Source organism: Eulemur rufifrons, chromosome 6 (genome assembly GCF_041146395.1).
Source record: "Eulemur rufifrons isolate Redbay chromosome 6, OSU_ERuf_1, whole genome shotgun sequence".
Lineage (NCBI taxonomy): Eukaryota > Metazoa > Chordata > Mammalia > Primates > Lemuridae > Eulemur > Eulemur rufifrons.
The window spans coordinates 61,210,837-61,230,963 of NC_090988.1; the positions used below are offsets into that span (position 1 = coordinate 61,210,837).

At 45.8% G+C, this 20,127-nt stretch overlaps 1 protein-coding gene across 2 annotated transcripts in view; it reads right to left on the reverse strand.

The window, feature by feature from the left end:
* Positions 1-1,103: 1,103 nt before the first annotated feature.
* IRAG1 (inositol 1,4,5-triphosphate receptor associated 1) overlaps positions 1,104-20,127 on the reverse strand; it is a 74,119-nt gene continuing 55,095 nt past the window's right edge. For both annotated transcript variants that reach the window (XM_069469574.1, XM_069469573.1), the window contains 6 exons: positions 19,299-19,348; positions 18,648-18,755; positions 16,722-16,786; positions 7,814-7,933; positions 6,390-6,524; positions 1,104-1,811 (listed from right to left, as the gene is read on the reverse strand). In XM_069469574.1, coding sequence (XP_069325675.1) covers positions 1,568-1,811; positions 6,390-6,524; positions 7,814-7,933; positions 16,722-16,786; positions 18,648-18,755; positions 19,299-19,348 — 722 coding nt within the window. In that variant the 3' untranslated portion in view covers positions 1,104-1,567. The remainder of the gene's footprint in view (positions 1,812-6,389; positions 6,525-7,813; positions 7,934-16,721; positions 16,787-18,647; positions 18,756-19,298; positions 19,349-20,127) is intronic.

A 20,127-nucleotide genomic window follows, 5' to 3' on the forward strand; every position in this document is an offset into this window, starting at 1 on the left:
TGGAGATGGTTTGGAGTAGCTGAAGGGCCACATGGAGGAGGAGGACTGGACTGCAAGGCATCCAGGTAGGAGACCATCAGAAGAGGCAATACGAGCACAGCCCTGGAGCCAGCCTACCTGGGTTTGAGTTCCAGCTCCATGATTTACTAGCTGGGTGTCCGTAGCAAGTTACTTGCCCTGTTTGTGCTTCAGTTTCCTCATCTGAAAATGGGAAGAATAGTACCCACCTCATAGTATTTTTCTGTTTCTTGAGAACTAAATGAATTGATACCTATAGAATACTGAGAACAGTGCTTGGCTCATAGTAAGTTCTATAGGAGTGTCAGCAACAAAAGCAAACAATATCAATAAGAAAAAAACAAAGCAAAACAACTCTCGCAAAACCTACACGGAAACCAACACCCCCAAAACTGATGAGGGCTGAATCAAGGCAGTGGCTGTTTAGTGGGGAGAGAAGTCAAATTGGAGATCAGAAGTGCTCTTTCAGTTTTATGCTAAACAATTGGGAATGCTCGAAGCTTACAGTTGGGTTGGAAATTTCCTTCAAACTGAAGCACTAAGGTACAACCACATCCTTGCCTGTGAGCGTACACACGGAGTACAGACTGACGCTGAAAGCGTTCACCTGAGAGGTGGTTTAACTGCTTTCAAAGGGAGAAAACAAATAGGAAACATACTGTGCTGTACAGCAGCTTAGAATCGGCACTTGAAATAGAGACAAACAAGTTTGCCATTGAAACCATGAGTTTTCAGTGTTTTTCAAACATCTTCAATCCACGTGGAGAGCTCATTAAATAGGTGCCTGGTGACTGCCCCACACCTAGTGAAAGTCTGTGGGTTGGCTTGACATGCATCTTATTTATCCAGAGCACACACCCACAGCACACTTTTGGAGGGTTGTTGGCTTTGTGCACATATGTGTTGTATGTGTGTGTTGTGTGTACAGATGCATACATAGTAATTCACATCTTCCCATTTCATCTCAAGCACTGAGCTAAATTCAGCCTACATGTTTTTTTTTTTTTCTAAAAAACCTTTCCCACTTATGCAAGAAGAAACTCTGATTCCAACAGGGAGAAGGGGAGGTTGAATGCTAGTCATTGAAAATGAGATAGGAAATGGGAAGATATTCATGTTGCAACTCCAAATTCCAGGTCTGATCCTTAGGGTCAGTATTAGTTATTATGCATAGTTCTTCCTGGTAACCAATTGCAGAGAGAAAAAAGGAGAGAGTGAGCCTCTTATTGCCCCCCTCCCCCAGTGAAGGTGTTTTAGTTCTCCCTAGCCATCTGAGCTAGGGGCAGGACACCTTCCCTTCAGATAGAGTTCCTGGTGAAGGTGACTTCTTCATCCACTAGATGCTTGCCCAGGAAGTTTTGTTGATCCTCCAAGAACATCAAGTCACTGTGTGTGACTAGCTCCCACGGAAGTGCCGAGTGGGAAAAGAACCCCTCATTCCTGATGGGGTAGGCACCAGTGTGTCCACACCTGGGCCTGACACTACACTTGGGGAAGGGATGGCAGGCTGAGCATGCCAGGGCGGGACATTGGCCAGGTATCAGGCTTCCTACTGCTCCGCGGGCTGCTCATGCTGGAGTCCTGAGCCCCACCAAGAGTCTCTCTGGGCTGCTGAGCAAGTGGATCTTCCAAGGGGCCCATCAGCCTGCTCCACACAAGAGTTATAGGAATTGTAGAGCCCCAGCACAACAGTCAAGACCAGCATCACTGCAGCCATCACCCAGATCACTTGCCAGTGCTGACACAGTTTGGGATACAGGATGTGTAAGAAATGGACCAATTCTTCAAGTTTGCTGTCAATGAGAAAAATAGATGGAGAGTTTAGTATATTGGGCACACATGTGATGCCCAGACCCATAGTTCTCTCTCTGGGAATACTGTCTATGCTGTGCAGAGAATCACTTGGCAGCAATCATTCAAGATACCCCAAGCTTATAAATTAGAATCTCCGAAGTTATGTCTAGGAATTAATCATTAAGTTTTCCCAGGTGATTTTGATGCCACCAGTCCATAGCCTTGATGTTGGGAGCTACTTGGTCTAGATCACTCTGTTTACTTGTGTGATCATTCATCCATCCACACATGCCTGACTCTATTCACAGTATTATTAGTGCTACCTGTATTCTCCCAAGCCCCAGGGTACAAGGTTGGCTGATCTATACTCCCATGCATCTTTTCAGCACTTAGCTGCATTAGTTATCAGTTCCAAGTACTGACCTGCCCGCTGCCTGAGTGCTCAATGCATAAGTCATCATTCTCAGTCCCACATCTGTGTCCAGAGCAGAAGGACTGTGCTAAACTCTCAGAAGCTTGCTGTCCAGTGATTAATAACAAAGGATCAGATCAACCTCAAGAGCTCACTTCAAACCACCCCAAGATCAACCAGACCAGTAGCCTCTAGCAACCTCTGGGGGGCTTATTCAAGATGCTTTCTCAGCCTCACTGATATTTGTTCTCTAATTGCTCCCTTCCCTCCCTCATTCTTTCCTTCCTTCATTTCCTTTCTGTCTTCCCTCCTTCCCTTCCATCTCTCTCTCCTTTTTACCTCTCTCCCTCTCCATCTTTGCCCCCTTTCCCTCTTGCTTCCTTCCCAACTGCCTTTCAGTTTGTCCCCTCTCTCCGTGGCACAGTGACATCTGGTCAGGCAGCCTGCCCTGGACACCTTCACTAAGCTTTTCTCCAGTGTGAGAATTTCCTCCTGTTTTAATCCCAGATCTGTCAATATTAAAAAATAAAATAAAATAAAATGGCCGGGCGCAGTGGCTCACGCCTGTAATCCTAGCACTCTGGGAGGCCGAGGCGGGTGGATCGCTCGAGGTCAGGAGTTCAAGACCAGCCTGAGCAAGAGTGAGACCCCGTCTCTACTAAAAATAGAAAGAAATTATATGGACAACTAAAATATATATATATATAAAAAAAAAAATTAGCCGGGCATGGTGGCGCATGCCTGTAGTCCCAGCTACTCGGGAGGCTGAGGCAGTAGGATCGCTTGAGCCCAGGAGTTTGAGGTTGCTGTGAGCTAGGCTGACGCCACGGCACTCACTCTAGCCCGGGCAACAGAGTGAGACTCTGTCTCAAAAAAAAATAAAATAAAATAAAAAAATAAAATAAAAAAATAAAATAAATAAAATAAAATAAAACCAAGCATACTGATAATTGCCAAACCAAGGAGGCGGGGAAAGTGACAGAGGGCGTTCTGAAGATGCTGCAGCTCACACAGACACTGCGATACACAGGCCATTTGCTGAGAAGCAGAGAGCTCTACCTCAGAGCTAGTAGAAAAGGGATGGCTTGCGATGGATTGAAAAACTCAGCAAACACCCTCCTTAGAAAGGGACTGGATGCGCAGAGTGCCTACCTCAGATGAGGAGGCCACAGGGAACATCTTGGTTTCTTTTCCCCATGGGAACCCTGTCAGATCACTTCAGGCAAAATTAAGCAAAGCAAAAAAGTGAACGCATTAGCTGATGTGGAAATCATTGGCTATTTTCACAACTGTTGGGAAGGGAGGGCTGGAGATGGAAGCACATCTTCTTTCAGCCCCGTTTAGATTGTGTAGATTCCAGTTAGATATAATTGGATACTAAAATGGAGTCTCTCTTTTGGGCTCTATTCCCACGCTCCAAAAGAAGCTGCCAAAGTGGGGAGGATCCCACTCCAAACCCACTCGTAAGTGGGGCTCCAAGGGCGGAGGATTAAGACCTGCCTTTGTGACCCTAGCTGATCACCCATGGCTGGCCTATGAAAGAGGTTAGAAATAGACATCCTTTGGATGTCAATTTTTGGTTGTGATAAGTAAACATCTATTTTCTGAGAGTTATTGGGAAAGTAAAGGACCTGTCTAAATATTGTCTTAACCCCACAGAGTAGCTTTGAACAGGGAATGGAAGAAAAAAATTGTTGTACCTTATAAGTGCTATTTCGTCAATGTATTATATCAATGTCAGAACACTTTACTCTCTGTTTAATATGGTTAAGATATTGGGTTAATTCACCCAAAGTTCATTTAAGCTGATCCTTCAGAGAGCAATATTTATAACATTATTATATATAATAGAGAAAAATTCAGATAAAAAGACTTTAGTATTTGATATTAAATCTCTTGTATAATTGGCCAGCTGCTGGGCTTAGCCCAATGTTTTTAAAATGCACTAAGTAGGACATGGCACTTCAAATAACTTCAGACCTTGCTTGTTAGTGAGGTGCCAACATTTCACGGGGGAATCATGCTTGAGTGCAGGTGCCTGCAGGCAATGGTGTGTCTAAAGGACCCAGGCGTTGGTGAGGATTGCCTGGCATTGAAGACAACAGCTCCTGGGGCCAGTTTGGCTTGGGTCTTGGGTGAGGAAGGGCTCCTAAGGCCATGAGTGGGCAGTTTGTATAATAGCAATGTCAGTCCTACAGGAGAAGATGAAGCCACTGGGCCTGAAAAGGTGAAGCTACACTCCTGTGCTGAAGGATGAGGACCCTTCTGCGAACTGTGCTCAGGCCCAGTATCCATCACCTGAGGTACAGGCATGTTCTCAACACCACAAAGTAAATCCAAGAGGAAGCAAAGGTCGGGAGACAGACCGAGGACTCTCTCATGGGTGACAGATGCTATAGGCAGCCATTGCCATGCGCTGCTGACCAGGAGCTGGACAGAAAGGGATCCAGGCAAAGCCTTATTTTCCCTGGGGGTTCACAAAATGGGAGGGAACCACCAATTGCCTGTGATCAAATTAGCTAGATAAGGCTTTGTGGTTTGTAAATCAGACTGTTTATATTCCACATACTCTCTCTGTTTATTTCTCCTTTGTTCTTTCTCAGTGTTTGGAAGTGTTAGAAGTTCCAGCCTGTCTTAGCTGTATTCAGGGGTGCCAAAGGAAGGGCTTTTGTCCAGGCTTGGGCTTGACTGCATTAAAGGTGAGAAAGACAACGTGGTGGCCTGAGAAATAAAAGCAGAGGACCCCTAAGGGGGAGGTGAGACCTAAGGAGAACAGGGTCCAGCTGTTTGGAGCAGAGATTGTGCTTTCATTGTTAAACTTGGAGGTTCTTTCATCTGGGAGGTGGTGTATAAGAGCACAGGTTTGTTTCCAATAGTGAAGCATTTTCCCCAGCTCTCCTGACAGCTCCTGGTGCAGGCTGAGACCTCTCACTTCAGCTGAACCTTCCAACTGGGCTCTCTTGCTAGCAGCTCCATACATTGAAGCCCAACCAGCTTGCTTCTAATCTCCACTTTGTTACCTTCTTTGTTGAATGTATGTGGCTTTCAGAGTTTGCTAGCAATGAGGCACAGACACATTCCCTGTCCCAGGTTCAGCAGCTGATTAGATAATTCATCATTTTTTCTGGAGCTGCCCTGGACCCCAAGATAGCCCAGAGGTCTAAAAACAAAGATTTTGGTAAAGTGCTCCAAAGTTGCTATAACTACATTTTTAAAAATCAAAATTCAAGACCTGTGGTTTGAATGCACTAATAGAGTCAACAGGGCTGAATTATGAAATTGAGGCTGTCCTGAAAATCCAGGATGTTTCTGTGGTCATTACATCTATAGAGCAGAGGACACCTCTTCTATAGGCACTGGTTTATTCTGTCCCTTAGCTTGTACTTCTAGGGGCTGATTCAGTCCTGATCAGGTTGAGCCCTCATTCCCATAATTCCTCATTGCTTGGAGCGCCCTGGAACTAGATGAGGTTATTTCTAATATTCTGCATCCTAAAGGCCAGGTAGGAACCACAGTGGGACAGAATGCAGGATCTATATTCTCTTTATCTACATGTTACATGTCCGCCCCCCCCCCCCACCGCCACCGATTTAGGGAACAATCCACTTGAAATATAAAGTATTTTAAAAGAGAAATGCAAGTATCCAAAGTGAAGACACTGTCCAAATGACCCAGCTTGACTGGTCAGCATGGAAGGGGCCTGTCGGAGACTCAACTGTGCCACTGATCTGAGCCCTCTCCATGTGTTCTCTCTGCCCCTGTTCTTATAAGGAACCTCCACGAGGGCTGCAGGCCAGCTCCCTTGAGCTTGGCCCTTGCATGAGGATGGCTGGGAAACGAGCTAACCGTGACTGGCTGGGAGGGACTTCACTCAGAGTCCGTCACCCTTACTCAGCTCCTGAGAGCTCTTGATTGCTGCCTGCCCCTTCCATGACTACCTCTGACCCCTTGGCTCTTGCAAATGCCCCATTTTAGCTATTTTGACTCTTTGGGATTTCCCCTACCTCCTCCGCAACATGAGTGCCCCCTGGGCTTCTGTTGGCTACTCACTTGGGCCCCATACCCTCTGCTGCCCTGGACTGGCATTTTCAGGGATTTTGTGCAATTGAATAATGAAATGAATTGTAACTCATGTCAGCAAGGGCGCCAAACACAGGCTTCCCACCTGCTTCTCTGGTCCTTTTCCTCTTCCTCGATTTCTTCTACCTCTTCAGGTTCCTCAGGACTCTCACTCTTCTGTTCCTCCTCCTCCTCCTTCAGGTCTTGGAGTTCTTTGGTCTTCTTTAGACCTTCCTGGTATCTGGAAGACAATAAGGAACAATTGTCTGAAAAGGCCAGATGTGGAGGATTCTTTCCTGAGTTCCTAGGGGAGAGGACCAAGCACCTCCAATAATTACGCCCTTCCTGTGGTTCCACACAACAGGAAAAAGCTGGGAAGCTCTGCTGACTTCCAAGGCAGCTCATGTCAGTACAATTTCCCCTCACTCCTCAGTCATCCTTCCTGTTTATGTGACAAAGTGACAAAACTGATAGGGGAAAAATGTGGGTGCAGGGTCTCCTGACTGGGTTCTTATCCTAGAAAACATTCTGTAGGGATAAGACTGCACGTGCTCTCCATGTAACCTTGGAGCTTCAGCTTCTCATCCATAGAACAGAGAGGATGACACCCACCTCACAGGGTGTTGAAACATTTTTTGGAAATGTCAGGCACACAGCTAGAGCTAGAGAGGCACTCAGTAAATGTGTACGAAGCCAGTGGAGGAATGCACCCCCATGCATTCTGAGGACAGAGCACAGTTGTGGGAAAAAAGACAAGCTTTCCAAGAGGAACCTTTCTGGTTTCCTTCTCCCAGGATCAACATGACCCTGGACATACTCTGTGTCACCTGTCCTACAGCTGAGTGTTGAAGACCAGCCATTTGGTTGGGGCCAACCCACTGCTGTGTGTGTGACTGCCACATAGAGGCCCACAAGTTCTGTGCCAGTGGGAAGTTGCATCTCCCTCCTGAGCTGCGGGGACAGGAGAAACTCCGAGTGCCATGCCTGGCTGGAGATAACTCTCCACCTTGAGAAGTGGGCCGTGCTCAGAACTCTCTCTCTCCAGTGGCTGGCAACTGGCACAACTGGCCATAGGTGCTACTGAAGCTCAGATGGAGAAGGAGACAGTTGGCAGTTGAAGGGACGCAGCTTATAGGAGGAAGGGGTGACAAGAGCAGTTTTGGGAAGCAGCGTTGCAGCTGCTCCTGGGCATTGTTGGCGGCAACACAACTGCTCTGAGCACGTGTCAGGAAGCCTTAGGCACCGCCAAGAGGAACCCACCCAGGGGCCCCTGATTTCCAGACCATTCTGGTGGCTTTCTGCCTAAAAAGAAGGTGGTTTAGTTATTGTCTAACCACACCCTCTGGCCCTGCTTCCTCTGTCCTTCCTGTGGAACAGTCTTGCTCTTTCCTACGTAGTTCCCTCCTGAGGCGAGGAGGTCCGGGGGCCACTGGTTGCTTCCCTGCAGCCTCCAAGAAACAGGAAAGGCCCGTGGGGAGGTGTCTTCCGCGACCTGCCAAGTGCCCTCAGGGTGGCCAAGGTCTAACTCACCCCTTGTTGAAGGCTTCCTCCTCCATCCTGGCCTTGGTGTCCTGACTAACCTCCTCCAGACAGCTCAGGGTTGGCACGGGCGCAGGGGCTTCACACTCCGGGTCCCCGTTTGTCTTTCCACTAGTGAGAAGAGGAAGTACAGGGCATCGTTTCAGAAAAAGATTGAGTGTCTGAAAACAAAACCACGTCTTTGGCCTGATTCCTGATTAGAAGTGAGGAAACTCAGGTTTTTTTCAATAGTTTTCAGATTTTTTTTTTCAATCCTTCTACCCTGAGACAAGATTTTATAAAGACCCTAGTCCACAAATCCTCCCTAGACTGCCAAACATTGCCCAGGTTCCCCTTCCCCTTGTGCTCCCAAATCCACCTTTCTCCTTATTCCAGGAGGTGCTGTGCGTGGGAGCGCCCAGGTCATTCCATTCCTGCAGTCCATCTTTGGGCTGAGGAGCTCACTCACTCTTTCAAATATCTACAGAGTAAGACTAAGTCACAGGCCAAATATCTACAGAGTACGACTAAGTCACAGGCCAAATATCTACAGAGTACGACTAAGTCACAGGCATACTGCAATGCCCTGGGGACACACTAAAAAATCACACTAGAAAATAAAGAAACGGTTTTTGCCAACGTGGAGCTTACCAGAAGAAAAAGCCCTCAAAAAGAAAAAAGATACATAATTAATTTCAAACTATGAAACTGTTATGAAAGAAATTCTGTGCAGTGACAGAAACTAAAAAGGGGAGAATGTGTTTAGAGTGAATGGTCAGAAAAGGCCTGAGGAGCTGAAATCGAAGCTCAGACCTGAAAGACGGGAAGTCAGCCGTATCCACAGCAGAAAGAAGAACATCCCAGGTAGAGGATACAGGTTGTGTAAAGACACTGGAAAACGAAAGGTGCTAGACTATTTGAGGAACCGCAAGAGGCAGTGGTAGAGTTCACCTTTGGATAAGGGTAAATCCATGATGCCTGTGAGCTATGCAAGTGGAGATGACAGGTAGACAGTTGGGTGTACCAAAGTGAGTCAGAGAAGGGCTCCAGGCTAGAGATGCTAATTTGGCATCATCAGAATACAGATGCAATTTAAAGCCAGAGGAATAGATAAGATCACCTAGAAAGATAATATGAGGAAAGACAAGAGGAGGACCCAGGACCACGCCATGAATATCTCCACACCTGGCTCAGGTTGAAAAGAAGGGGCCTACAGAGGAAACTGAGAAGTAGCAGCCAGAGGGGAGGGAGGAAACCAGGAGAGTGTGGAGTCCTGGGAGCCAGGAGAGGAGAGCAGGTCAGGGAGAGTGTAACCGAGTCACATGCTTCTGAGAGCCTGAGTCGGGTGGGTACGAAGTGACCATTAGATTGGATAATGTGGAGGTCGAGGGGCACTTGATGGAATGGGGGATCCAAGGCCAGACTGGAGTGGGCCTGGTGAAGAATGGAGGACACAGTCTTCTGAGCAGGAAGGGACACAGAGGAGTGTGTTGGCGGGAGCACACACTCAGGAAGTGGGCCAAGGGAGGAAACACACTTGAACGTGGATAGAAATGATCTGGCAGAAGGGATGAGAGGAAGGCACGACCAAAGGGAAAAAGTCTTTGAAAAGAGAAGCAGGGACAGACTTGGCAAAGGTGGAGAAACTCCTCCTGGCTTTAACAAGCAGAAGAGGGGGATGAAAACAGTATGCTGGGTGTCTGGTGAAGAAAGATGAGAAGGCTCCCATCTGAATGAGAGCTTAAACTTTCTCTGTGAAGTGGAAGGCAAGGTCACCTGCTGAGAGGGAGAGGCCGAGGGGCTGAGGAAGGTTTGAGGAAGTCGTGTAGGAAGGCAGGAAACCAAACCTACTAGAAAGTCAGAGCAGGATGGCTGGGCAGTGCCAGGAGCTGATCTGGGGTGTGGATCACCAGTGCTAAAGGAAGGATCCTGCAGCCCACCTGGGCGTCCAGAATCCCAGCAGGAGTCGTGTTGCCATGGAGGAGCCCTCAAACACGGCAAAGCTGTGAGCAGCGCTTTCCAGCCAGGACTCTGAGAGATCACAGCTGCCACCTCCCTGACCTCTCCGCAGGCTTTATGAGCGAGCCTTGTGTCTTCTCCTGGTTCTTGGCATCAGTTTCCCAGCTCTTAGTTTTCCTCAGACCTTGTAAAATTTACATTTTATCAGGCTGAGAACCAAAACCCATTGTGAACAAGAAAGATAACACTCTAAAAATACCAGCTATTCATAACATTTCTCCTCTTGCAAATTACATTATCCACTCCCTTCCATGTGACCTTAGAATGTGCACTTGCTTAATGTGCAGTTTCCTATTTATCCAAATGACTGGAGCAAGAGGAGAAAAACACAGCTACGGCCAAGGATGAGAAAAGCAATTCTTTTTTCTATATTAAAAATAAAATATGGGTATCAAACCTTTAATTTATCCACTGCCATCAACTTTAGAGGTTCCTTAATATGTTAATCATAAATGAGGGAGGACAGTGTAGTATAGAGCTGCAGTCCCCAACCTTTTTGGCACCAGGGACCGTTTTCATGGAAGACAATTTTTCCATAGACTGGGGATCAGGGGGATGGTTTCAGGATGATCCAAGCACATTACATTTATTGTGCACTTATTTCTATTGTTCCATTGTAATATATAATGAAATAATTATACAACTCACCATAGGTTGGGGGCCTCCGGTATAGAGGAAAAGAACCTGCCTGAGACAAACCTGGATTCAAACCCCAGCTCCAACACGTACAAATTACTTAACCTTCCTGAACTTCAAATTCCTCAACTGTAAGATGGGGGTAGTATAATAATATGTCCCTGATGGTGATGGTGTAAGAATGAAGAAATGTCAACTTTCTGGAGTATAGTACTCAACAAATTATGTCCATTATTATTATGCTTATTGCTATGTAGTAAATTTATTAGTGGATTTTGGGAGCAATCTGAGCTTCCTCTAAACTTAATGCATAAAAAATCCAAGCTGATAAATTACCAGGCAATTATTTCTATATTCAAGGGAGAACTTGTTATATATTACTGTGATGCTTCAGAGTCAGAGGAATCCCAAATGTGAACTAGTTCAAAGTATGGGAAAATTACATTAAATTTTCATACAATTGCTTTAGTAAGTTTCTCAGGTGCTTGTCTATTGTGTGCCATACATAACACACTCATGTGCCTTAGGGTTTTGCTGACCAAGTGACTGGAAACAAAACTTTCACCGTCCTTGGGTCACTGCTCTCTAGAGACTAAAACTTTCCCTAACAGAGCCAGGAAGTGCATTTCACAGACTCTTTTACATATGGATCTTCTGTCCATTTCAACTCCCCTGCGAGGCCTTCACAGGCATCTCTCACTTGATCTTCCCAATGATAAGATGAGCTACCCTGATGCCTAAGATAACCTAGGTATTAGGCTCTAAGATCTCACTTAAGACTCATGAATGAGGCCGGGCGCGGTGGCTCACGCCTGTAATCCTAGCACTCTGGGAGGCCGAGGCGGGTGGATCGCTCAAGGTCAGGAGTTCGAGACCAGCCTGAGCGAGACCCCGTCTCTACTAAAAATAGAAAGACATTATATGGACAACTAAAAATCTATATAGAAAAAATTAGCCGGGCATGGTGGCTCATGCCTGTAGTCCCAGCTACTCGGGAGGCTGAGGCAGTAGGATCGCTTGAGCCCAGGAGTTTGAGGTTGCTGTGAGCTAGGCTGACGCCACAGCACTCACTCTAGCCTGGGCAACAAAGTGAGACTCTGTCTCAACCAAAAAAAAAAAAAAAAAAGACTCATGAATGACCCAATAAGGTGGTATTGTTCTCAGTGTGACAGGTGAGCAAACCAAGGCTCAGAGAGGTTAAATAACCAGGGTGTGGTAAGCTTAAATTTGACCCTCTGTAGACTGATACACACTCTTACTTTCGGCTGCACTATCCGCCACCCACATGGGGTATTATCCCACTAGGCAGATAAGAAACCCAAGCTCAGGTTGATTAAGTGACTTGTCTAAATTCTCATTATTGGTTCTGGGACTCCCATCTTGGTCTTCTAATGTCAAGATGCTCTTTCCAAGGCCTCTTTGAATGCTATCTTTCAATAGAGGTCTTTTCCTGGAGTTCTGAGTGGTGTGCAGCGTTCCAAGGCACCTGCTAAGTGAAGCCATTCCCTCCGTGGGGCTGGACAATGGCCTGCAAACCTGCCCTTCTTTTCAAGGCTGCTTGTTTAGGAGTGTGAGATGGCTGGGAGGGGCTTTGTTGAATATGGGGGGTAGGCTGGCAAGTAGAAATACAAATGTTTGCTGCTCTCTCCTGACCTCCAGACTGAGCTTGTAGTTCCCTAAATATCTTCTCCAGCTACCTGGAAGCTCTCCCTATGCATCTGTAAGACTCAGCTCAAATACCTTCTCCTCCGTGAAACCATTGCTGATATTCTCCCCTCTCCCACGCCTTCTGGTTAAAACTGTTCTCTCCCTCCCTCTAAGCTGTCACTGTATCTCCGTTACAACGTGACTCACAGAGAGGGCATTTTTATGTTTTATATACCTGTCCATCCTCCATATGACTGTGATCACAGCAGGGAGATCTGACCATTCTGACCCACTTTGTGTGGGTCAGAATGGTGCCTGGCACACAGTAGGTGCCTTTAATTGTTTGGTGAGTTGCACTGATTTCACTATGACCTAGCCAGTCCCTGCCCATGAATCTTGTAAAATGGGCAGGTCCTCCCTGTAAATAGCTCTTCCTGAGAACCCAGTGTTTGGGCTGCGCTAACGGAATCTCTAATTCGTGGCTGCACCCTGGAGCTGAGCACAGCCTGTGCCACCCCAGGGACTTCCAGGCCAAATGCTCACAGATCTTGGCATCCGTCCCCATCCTGAAACCCTATGTGCTCTCTTTCTAATTTATTAAAACGAGGCTCATTGTTCTCACATGTCCACCAGGTCAAAAATATTTGTCACTGTGCTCAGCAATCAGTAATGTGCAGGGCTGTGTAGTCATGGTGAATTAGATTCAATGTTTCCCACGTGGCAGACAATATTTGAAAGTGACGACCCTCCTTCCCAGTGGCCATATCTTACCTTCATGGCCTCAGCAATGTTTCTGTCACCCCCACTGCCACGGCTCCGTCTGACAAGCCCAGCCCAGGGAACCCGAGCTAGAAGACCTTCCTTACCCCCTGTTATGCAGATACCTGCTGTCTGCTAAAAGTTTTCCCAGGGATAATTCACTCCAGAATACTATGAGCAAAGGGGAATTGCTTACTGTACAAATGTAATGTCATAAAATCTTTAAGCAATTTATCCTGGCAACTTCAAAAGTGTAGAAAGTAGTTATTTTAGAGATTAAAATTTCTCTATTGTACATCAGTATAATGGCCCCTTTAATGAAACTAACCCCGTGTACCTTCCGCGTCCTGGCTCTGCTGTGATCCCCCTCAGTGAATCGTTCCACCCACATCCCATCTCCCACGCCACTCCGTGCCCTGTCACCAGGCTCTTCAGAAAATAGCTCTTAAATCCATCCTCTTCTCTGCAGCCACACTGAACTTATTTCTGTTCTTCTAGGCGGAGGGTCTATTTAAAGGTTAAGAGCATGAACTCTGTTATCTACTAGCTGTGAACACCTCAGGCAAGTGACAATTTCTTTGAGCTTCAGGTTCCTCATCTATAAAACAGGGATATTAGTAATGTACCTACTTCATGGGATTATTGTGAGGATTCAATGAGATTCTTAATGCAAAGCAATTAGTAAAGCATTTGGCATAAAGTGAGTGTGCAGTAAATAATAATAGTAATGATCGTGATCATCGTCATCATCACCAACCCCATTCCTTGCATACTCCACACTTTGTTGCCTAAGAGCCTAGAATGTTGCTAACCTCCTGTCTGCTTGCCTAATTATATAACCCTCAGGGTTATATAACCTATATTAAAAGTAGGTTCCTGGGGGAAACAATTTCTTAGCCTCCTTGTCCCCCTACCCTATACCAAAACTGGGTTAGGTGCTCATTTTCTTGTGTTGTTTCCTTAGCAACCTGTGCTTCCTTAAGATATCACCCATCATGTTGTGGCATAATGGGCTGTTTCCCATCTGTCTTTCCCACTAGATGGTGAGTTCCTTGAGTACATTCTATGGGCCTGGCCCCTGGTGATTAATTACTGAAGCAATGAAAGAATAAAAGACTACAAATATATAGCTCTTCCTTTTTGTAGAACTGCTCTTGAGCTTTGTTCTGTTTTAATCTTTAAGACTAACTTTAAGTATCACTCTCCACTGATATGTGTCTTTAAGTCAACAGGTTCCTAGACCCTTGTTGAGTGAAGATCAGTTCATTAGGAAATGACCTACAAGAATAAGGCTCAGAATTCTCTCGGATCACATTGGGCAGTGCAGTCAGCTCGTAAGTATTGGCTTGTGAACTAGCCACAGGCTATTTGATCTTCTCATCCTGTACTTAGCCAACGTCCTTCCTGCTTAGTCACTGTGCGCTTAGGAAATGTAAAATCATTTTGACGTGAAACTTAATACAGCAATCTGGAAAGCACTGTATATCAAATTATTAACACATCATGGCCAGGCGCCATGGCTCACACCTATAATCCTAGGATTTGGGGAGGCCAAGGCGAGAGGACTGCTTGATCCCAGGAGTTTGAGACCAGCCTGGGCAATACTGAGACCCCATCTCTACAAAATTTAAAAAATTTTAAATAATAAAATAAAAATTAAAAAAATTATAACATTATTTCTCTTTAACAATATGGATAGGGCAGCTAGAATTGATTGTATTTGTGTATAGAACAGAAGACACGAATTCATTTTTACTCCTAAATTATCTCATTATTGGTCTTTGGGGAATCTACTAAATGTCTCCAGTTTCATGAATTCAGATAGAAATCACTTAGTATCTTTTAGAAATCAGAGAGAGGTTGTGGTTCATCCTGAATCTTTGCTCTTTGGATTACTTTCTCCCCTCTTTGCAGCCATTCTCACATAGTGTGTTCCCGACAGGGAGTCAGCCACAGCACGGCAATGGCAGGCTCCCAGGTCAGCCCTACAGGGGAGCCGCAGACACCTTCCTGGGAACCTCTTGCTTGACTTACCTTGAGCCTCACTCTACCCCTGTATCTCCAGGTTCTAGACTCTTGGCAAGATGATACGACCATTGATCCTCACTTGTTGAGATTCCAGATTCTGGGCTTCTGCCAGCTATCCCCAACTTTGTGCCTCAGTTTCTCCTACCAAGGCTAGCTCATGTTCTTGATGACCCCACTGTCTCGGACAGAAATTCTCCACTGGCCTGGCACTAGTTCTACAGAGCTCAGGCCCTGTTCTGTCATGATTAGAGTCTGTTGGGAAGAGTAGGAACATAGACCCTCTGCTTTGAATGGCTCTGCAGGGCTAGAGTTAGGAATGGGGTCTTGCTGGGGGTCCTCTGAAGCAGGGGTTGGTGCACCCAAAGGGAGGATTGGCAGAGAAAATTTTAGTGAGCTTCTCAGAACACCAAGTGACCATTTCTGGAGAGAATCAAAGATCACGGTCTAGGTACTGTGACTCTAAGGACTTGGTAAGATTCTGCAAACTTGGTTAGTCCCACATGGTTGTTAATTTGTCACCCCTTTATAATTTCCCTGCAGATGGGGGGAGGGAAGGAGAGAAGGGAAGGAGGAATGGAGGGAGCACAAGTACCCAACCCTCCGTGATATGAAGGATCTGTAAGCTTATGGGGGGTGAGGCGGCAAAGGGAGGAAATGCTGGACAAGCTTCAAGACTGACATGGGACAGATCCTGAGTGATAAGTTGGTGGTTGCATAATGAGAGGTGAGGAAAACAGGGTAAGTCTGGAGGTGGGGAGTTTGGGAGCTTGTCTGTACAAAAAAGGGCCCAACACACACATTCCCTGCCAGGTCCAGCAAAGCTTTTCTAACAACAATGAAAGGTGAAGGACTGAAGCTGTCTCAAGGCAAAGGAGGAGGAAGAATAAGGTATATGTTCTACCAAGTGAGGAAAGACACAAGTGGAAAGTTCTGAGAGGTGGCAGCTGTGATCCAGATGTTTTCCTGCAAGCAAATTAAGGAATTTGAAAAGTGAGTTATAAACGTGCCTGAGTGCACAGAAACAGCCTGCCTTGCTCTGGCTGAGGATGAAAAGACCTGCAAGTTGCATAGATGCCTAGAAAAGTTAGGCGTAGCAGACGCTGTTGGCTGCCGATCTAATGCTTATCTTTCTTCCTAGTTCCTAACAGCAACACGATTTTGTTTGGGAATTTACTCTTTTTTACAGAGTCATTTTGCTTCATAGAAAGCTGACCTCTCCTCAACTTCAGTGGATAGCTTAAGCTGGTAATGACAATCCATTCCCAAAGCCTATTTGCAAAGGGACCATGTTGCAGATTTACCAATGAGATAAGAGGGAAGACCAGTGAAAGGCCTCTGGGTTCATTCCTAAGAAAGAAATATGGGAAGAAATGGTCCCTTTCCTCCTCTAGCTATTTTCCTCTCTTGGGAGGATACTGGAACTAGCCTCCATTGCCACAAGCCTGACGACAAAGTGGCCAGAGGCGAGGGGACTGTTCAGAGGCTGAGCCAGAGCCCTCCTGTGCCACGCCTGCAGCAGCCTCACCTCTGGACTTACTACTTAAGGCCCGTTGAGTTGGGGTTTTCTTGTATATACAGCCCAAAGAATCCCAGCCAACAGAGAAAGCTTCTGTCTCCTCTGGGCTCTTCTAAGATTGGGCACATGGGGCCTCAGCCATAGTATCTTCCTGGTCCCAGAATTTTGCAAACTGGCTCTGAAGTATCTGTGGCTCTCACAGTCCCATTCATTTCCCCTATCACATTTTGGGGGTGAGGATAGGAGGAAGGTAGATGAATTGGGGAAATTTTCCTTAGGCATCTCCAAAGGTAAGAGGAAAATGGATAAACTTACTTTTCCAAAAGTGCAGGCAGTGCTGAAGCGATGGGTAGGTTGCCTTTCCCATTGGGTGATTCCGACTGAATGGAAAACAAGACAGAATTGAGGATGAGCTACGGGAAGAAGCAGCCAGAGGAAGAAGAAGCCAGAGCCCCTGGGTCTTGGATGATTCCAGGAGGGGCTGGAGCTCCTCCTTTTTCCCTCCTCCCCTCCCCCATCCCCTGCGCCAATCTGCCTCTGAGCCCAGGCATTGGCCTTTGCCATGGGGCCCTCCCTGTCCTCCTTTCCTCAGTGTTCCTTCCCTCTGGGGCACAGGCGACTTGCTCCTTTTCCTTATCCTAAGTCTCCCCGAGCCCAGAGAAGAGTTTACATCTGGAGGCTCCACTCTGGAGGGAAGCCATCAGTTTTTCTGTCCCGTTTACCGACTGCCATAGGACATCAGTAGGCCTCCTGCCACATGCCTCCCGAGTTCCCTGGGATAGAGTCACAGGAGCCCATCACTCCCCCTAGACCCCACAGCTCCAAGAATAATTCTCGGGAGATGCCTGCCATTACTAAAAGCTCAAGACATCAGAAATTTCTTTATAATAAATTCCCCAGGATTTCCACATTGTTTTGTGGCAATGGTTTTGGTGTAGGCAATGGTTCTCAATTCTGGCTGCACATGTGAGTCACCTGAGGGAGATACTTAAGAAGTCCTGATCCGCCCTGCATGATTTTAACGTATTGCCCTGGTTGCTAGCCCCTGGTCCTAAAGGAATACATATTTGGAAACGTTTATGCATTTAGGTAAAATATGGGGAATAGGTCTGTTAAAACACACTAGCCATCCCTCTCCAACCTCCTTAAAACAATATTTTTAGGTTGCTTTGTTTTAGTGGGTAATTTGGGAATTTAGGTTGATTTCACAGATGATTGAAATGCTGGAGGCAGGAAGAGGTGAATGCTACCTATTGGTGCAACAACAGAGCTTGAATCTACCTTACCAATTGCTTATGCAATCAAATGTTTCCTTATAGGGCAGTGCTGGTCATAGACAGGGAACAGAGAAACCACTGGAGAAAGAGTTAGAAAAGTTTTAGATAGAATTAACCAGATACACAAAGGCCTGGAATGTAGAAAATATATAGGAACTGTCTTTTTTAAAAAAAATTGAAACATATTTTTTTCTCTGATTATTACTAATATTAATACATTCTTAGTATAGAAATACAAAAAAGCATCAGGAAGAAAATAACCATTATTTTCTTTACCATTACCCAGAGATAACCATTATAAATAGTTTCACATATTTTCTTCAAGAGTTTTCTATGCTTATACACAGAAACATACTTTTTTTAAAGTACAAAACAGAATTAAACTGTTTATATACTAGCTTTTATATATGCCATTTTAATTGCTTTTTATTCATAACAAATTATGGATAATTCTATAGAAACCCCTTATAGTGATATCCATAATTTGTTTAACCAATCTCTTATTAGTGGACATTGGGTTGTTCCCAGTTTTTCATTGTTATAAACAACGCTACAATGAACCAAGGTGGGATAAGAATGGATTTAAGAACCCAGGTTCTGGAATCAGAGAACCTAGGGTTCAAAGCTTAGCTCTACCACTTACTGCACTTTACATCCGCTACTGAAACCCACCGCAAAGTAGAAAAAATTATAACCACGTTGGAGGATTGTGGTTTAAGCATGAAGAGTTATCATTTTTAAGGAACACTCTGAGCTGCCAACACTGTGCTCAAAGGCACTGAGACTTCTCAGGGCAGTGGAATACATGTGGCTTGGTCTATATTGAGCTTTCTGAGCTTATCACACAGATTCTGAACTGGGAATTTCCTTTCCTTGCTGACCTTGCACCCGTTTGGTCACCCCATGGTAGGGAGCGTGAGGGGAAGGTAGAACAGCACTGGGAGGCAGGCGTTTTTATACTCACCAAGGCTGGTAAGGAGGGGATGGGTGATGAGCTGGGAGTTTGGCCAGGTAGGTTCAGGGCATTAAACTTGGGAACCACAGCAACACTGACCCTCCGGCGGGGCATATTCTGTGGGAAGAGAAGTGACCAGGCCTACTGTCTTGGCAGTAGCAATAGCCATAGTTCAGAAGGGCTTGGAAAAAGCCTACTAGTTCCTAATGCTGTCATGACATTCACTGGATATTTTTGTTTTGTGGCAGAGATGGTGCGGGAATTGATGTGGAGAAAGTGGCCAAAGTTGACCCAAATTTTCTGGTTGGTGGTGAGTGACCTTTCAACACGTCCCTATTTTAGCTTATAAGATCTTGGGGATACAGAATGGAAATGACTTCTCCCTGCCTCCCCCAAGTCTCTGGGTAACAGCTTGGTGTATAAAAACTGCCTGTGGCAATACCAGGCTTAGGATCATCTCACGTTCATTTGAGGGATGTACAGGCAGGGAAACTGTGCACAAGAAAAGTAAGATGTCAGAGGCTGAGCTAGCGAGTGTGGGAAGCTGGAGGGAAACCCCGTTCAGATAGTCTCTGGCACCCAGCGATCCAAGAATGAATAACTGCTTGGATGACCATGAAAACTTTTGTCACACTCTTCTGGGTGCCCTGGGATGCATACCTTTCCCAGCGTGAGGGACATGGACCGTGCTGTGCGAGGAACCCCGTCTTCTGCAGTAGGAGGGAACAGAGAAGAGAACCAGGTAAATTTCAGACTAGGCTCCCGCAGGAGACAGGCAGGCAGAAACTAAGGCAAGGTATCTATGGGCCAGAACTGACCCACAAGGATGGCATGTGGGTCTGGGAGTTAGGGACACCAAGATTGGCACTTCACCCTCTGAGGTGGTCATGTGCTACGCGGGGGCTCTTTTGGACAAAACCGTTATCTTACCTCTACTGGGCACTATAAGCAGCCCCAGTCTTGGACCTCTGATCTTCATCTGACACCACTACACAGTCTCTGGGTAATGCCCCAGATAATGTATGCAAACTACTCATAGCAATACCAAGGCTAATTGGGTCATTTCACACTCATTCAAGGAGGTGCAGTCAGAGAAACTATGAGCAAGGAAGGCGTGGTGCTGGTAAAGAAAGAAAACTTGGTGACTGTATAATCTCAATGTCACCTACATAATGATTCAGAATGAGGGAAGCTACCACCCCAGGAGTTTCTTCTCCTTACTACAAACATTAAATGTTTTAATTCATGTAGTATGTTTAGTATCACACCTGGATAATGTTGCAACCAGGAAACATCTGAGTACACACAGAGGAATGTATTTGCAAGCTCAATTCAGTTTGACCAATATTATCCAGCCTGTATATCTGTCTCTCCTTCATATCCATATATGTCTGGTATGTCTCTTGAAAAGCACATAGCTATATATTTTTCATAATCTAATCTGAGGTTCTCTATTAACCAACAATTTTAAACTACATATCTTGTGATT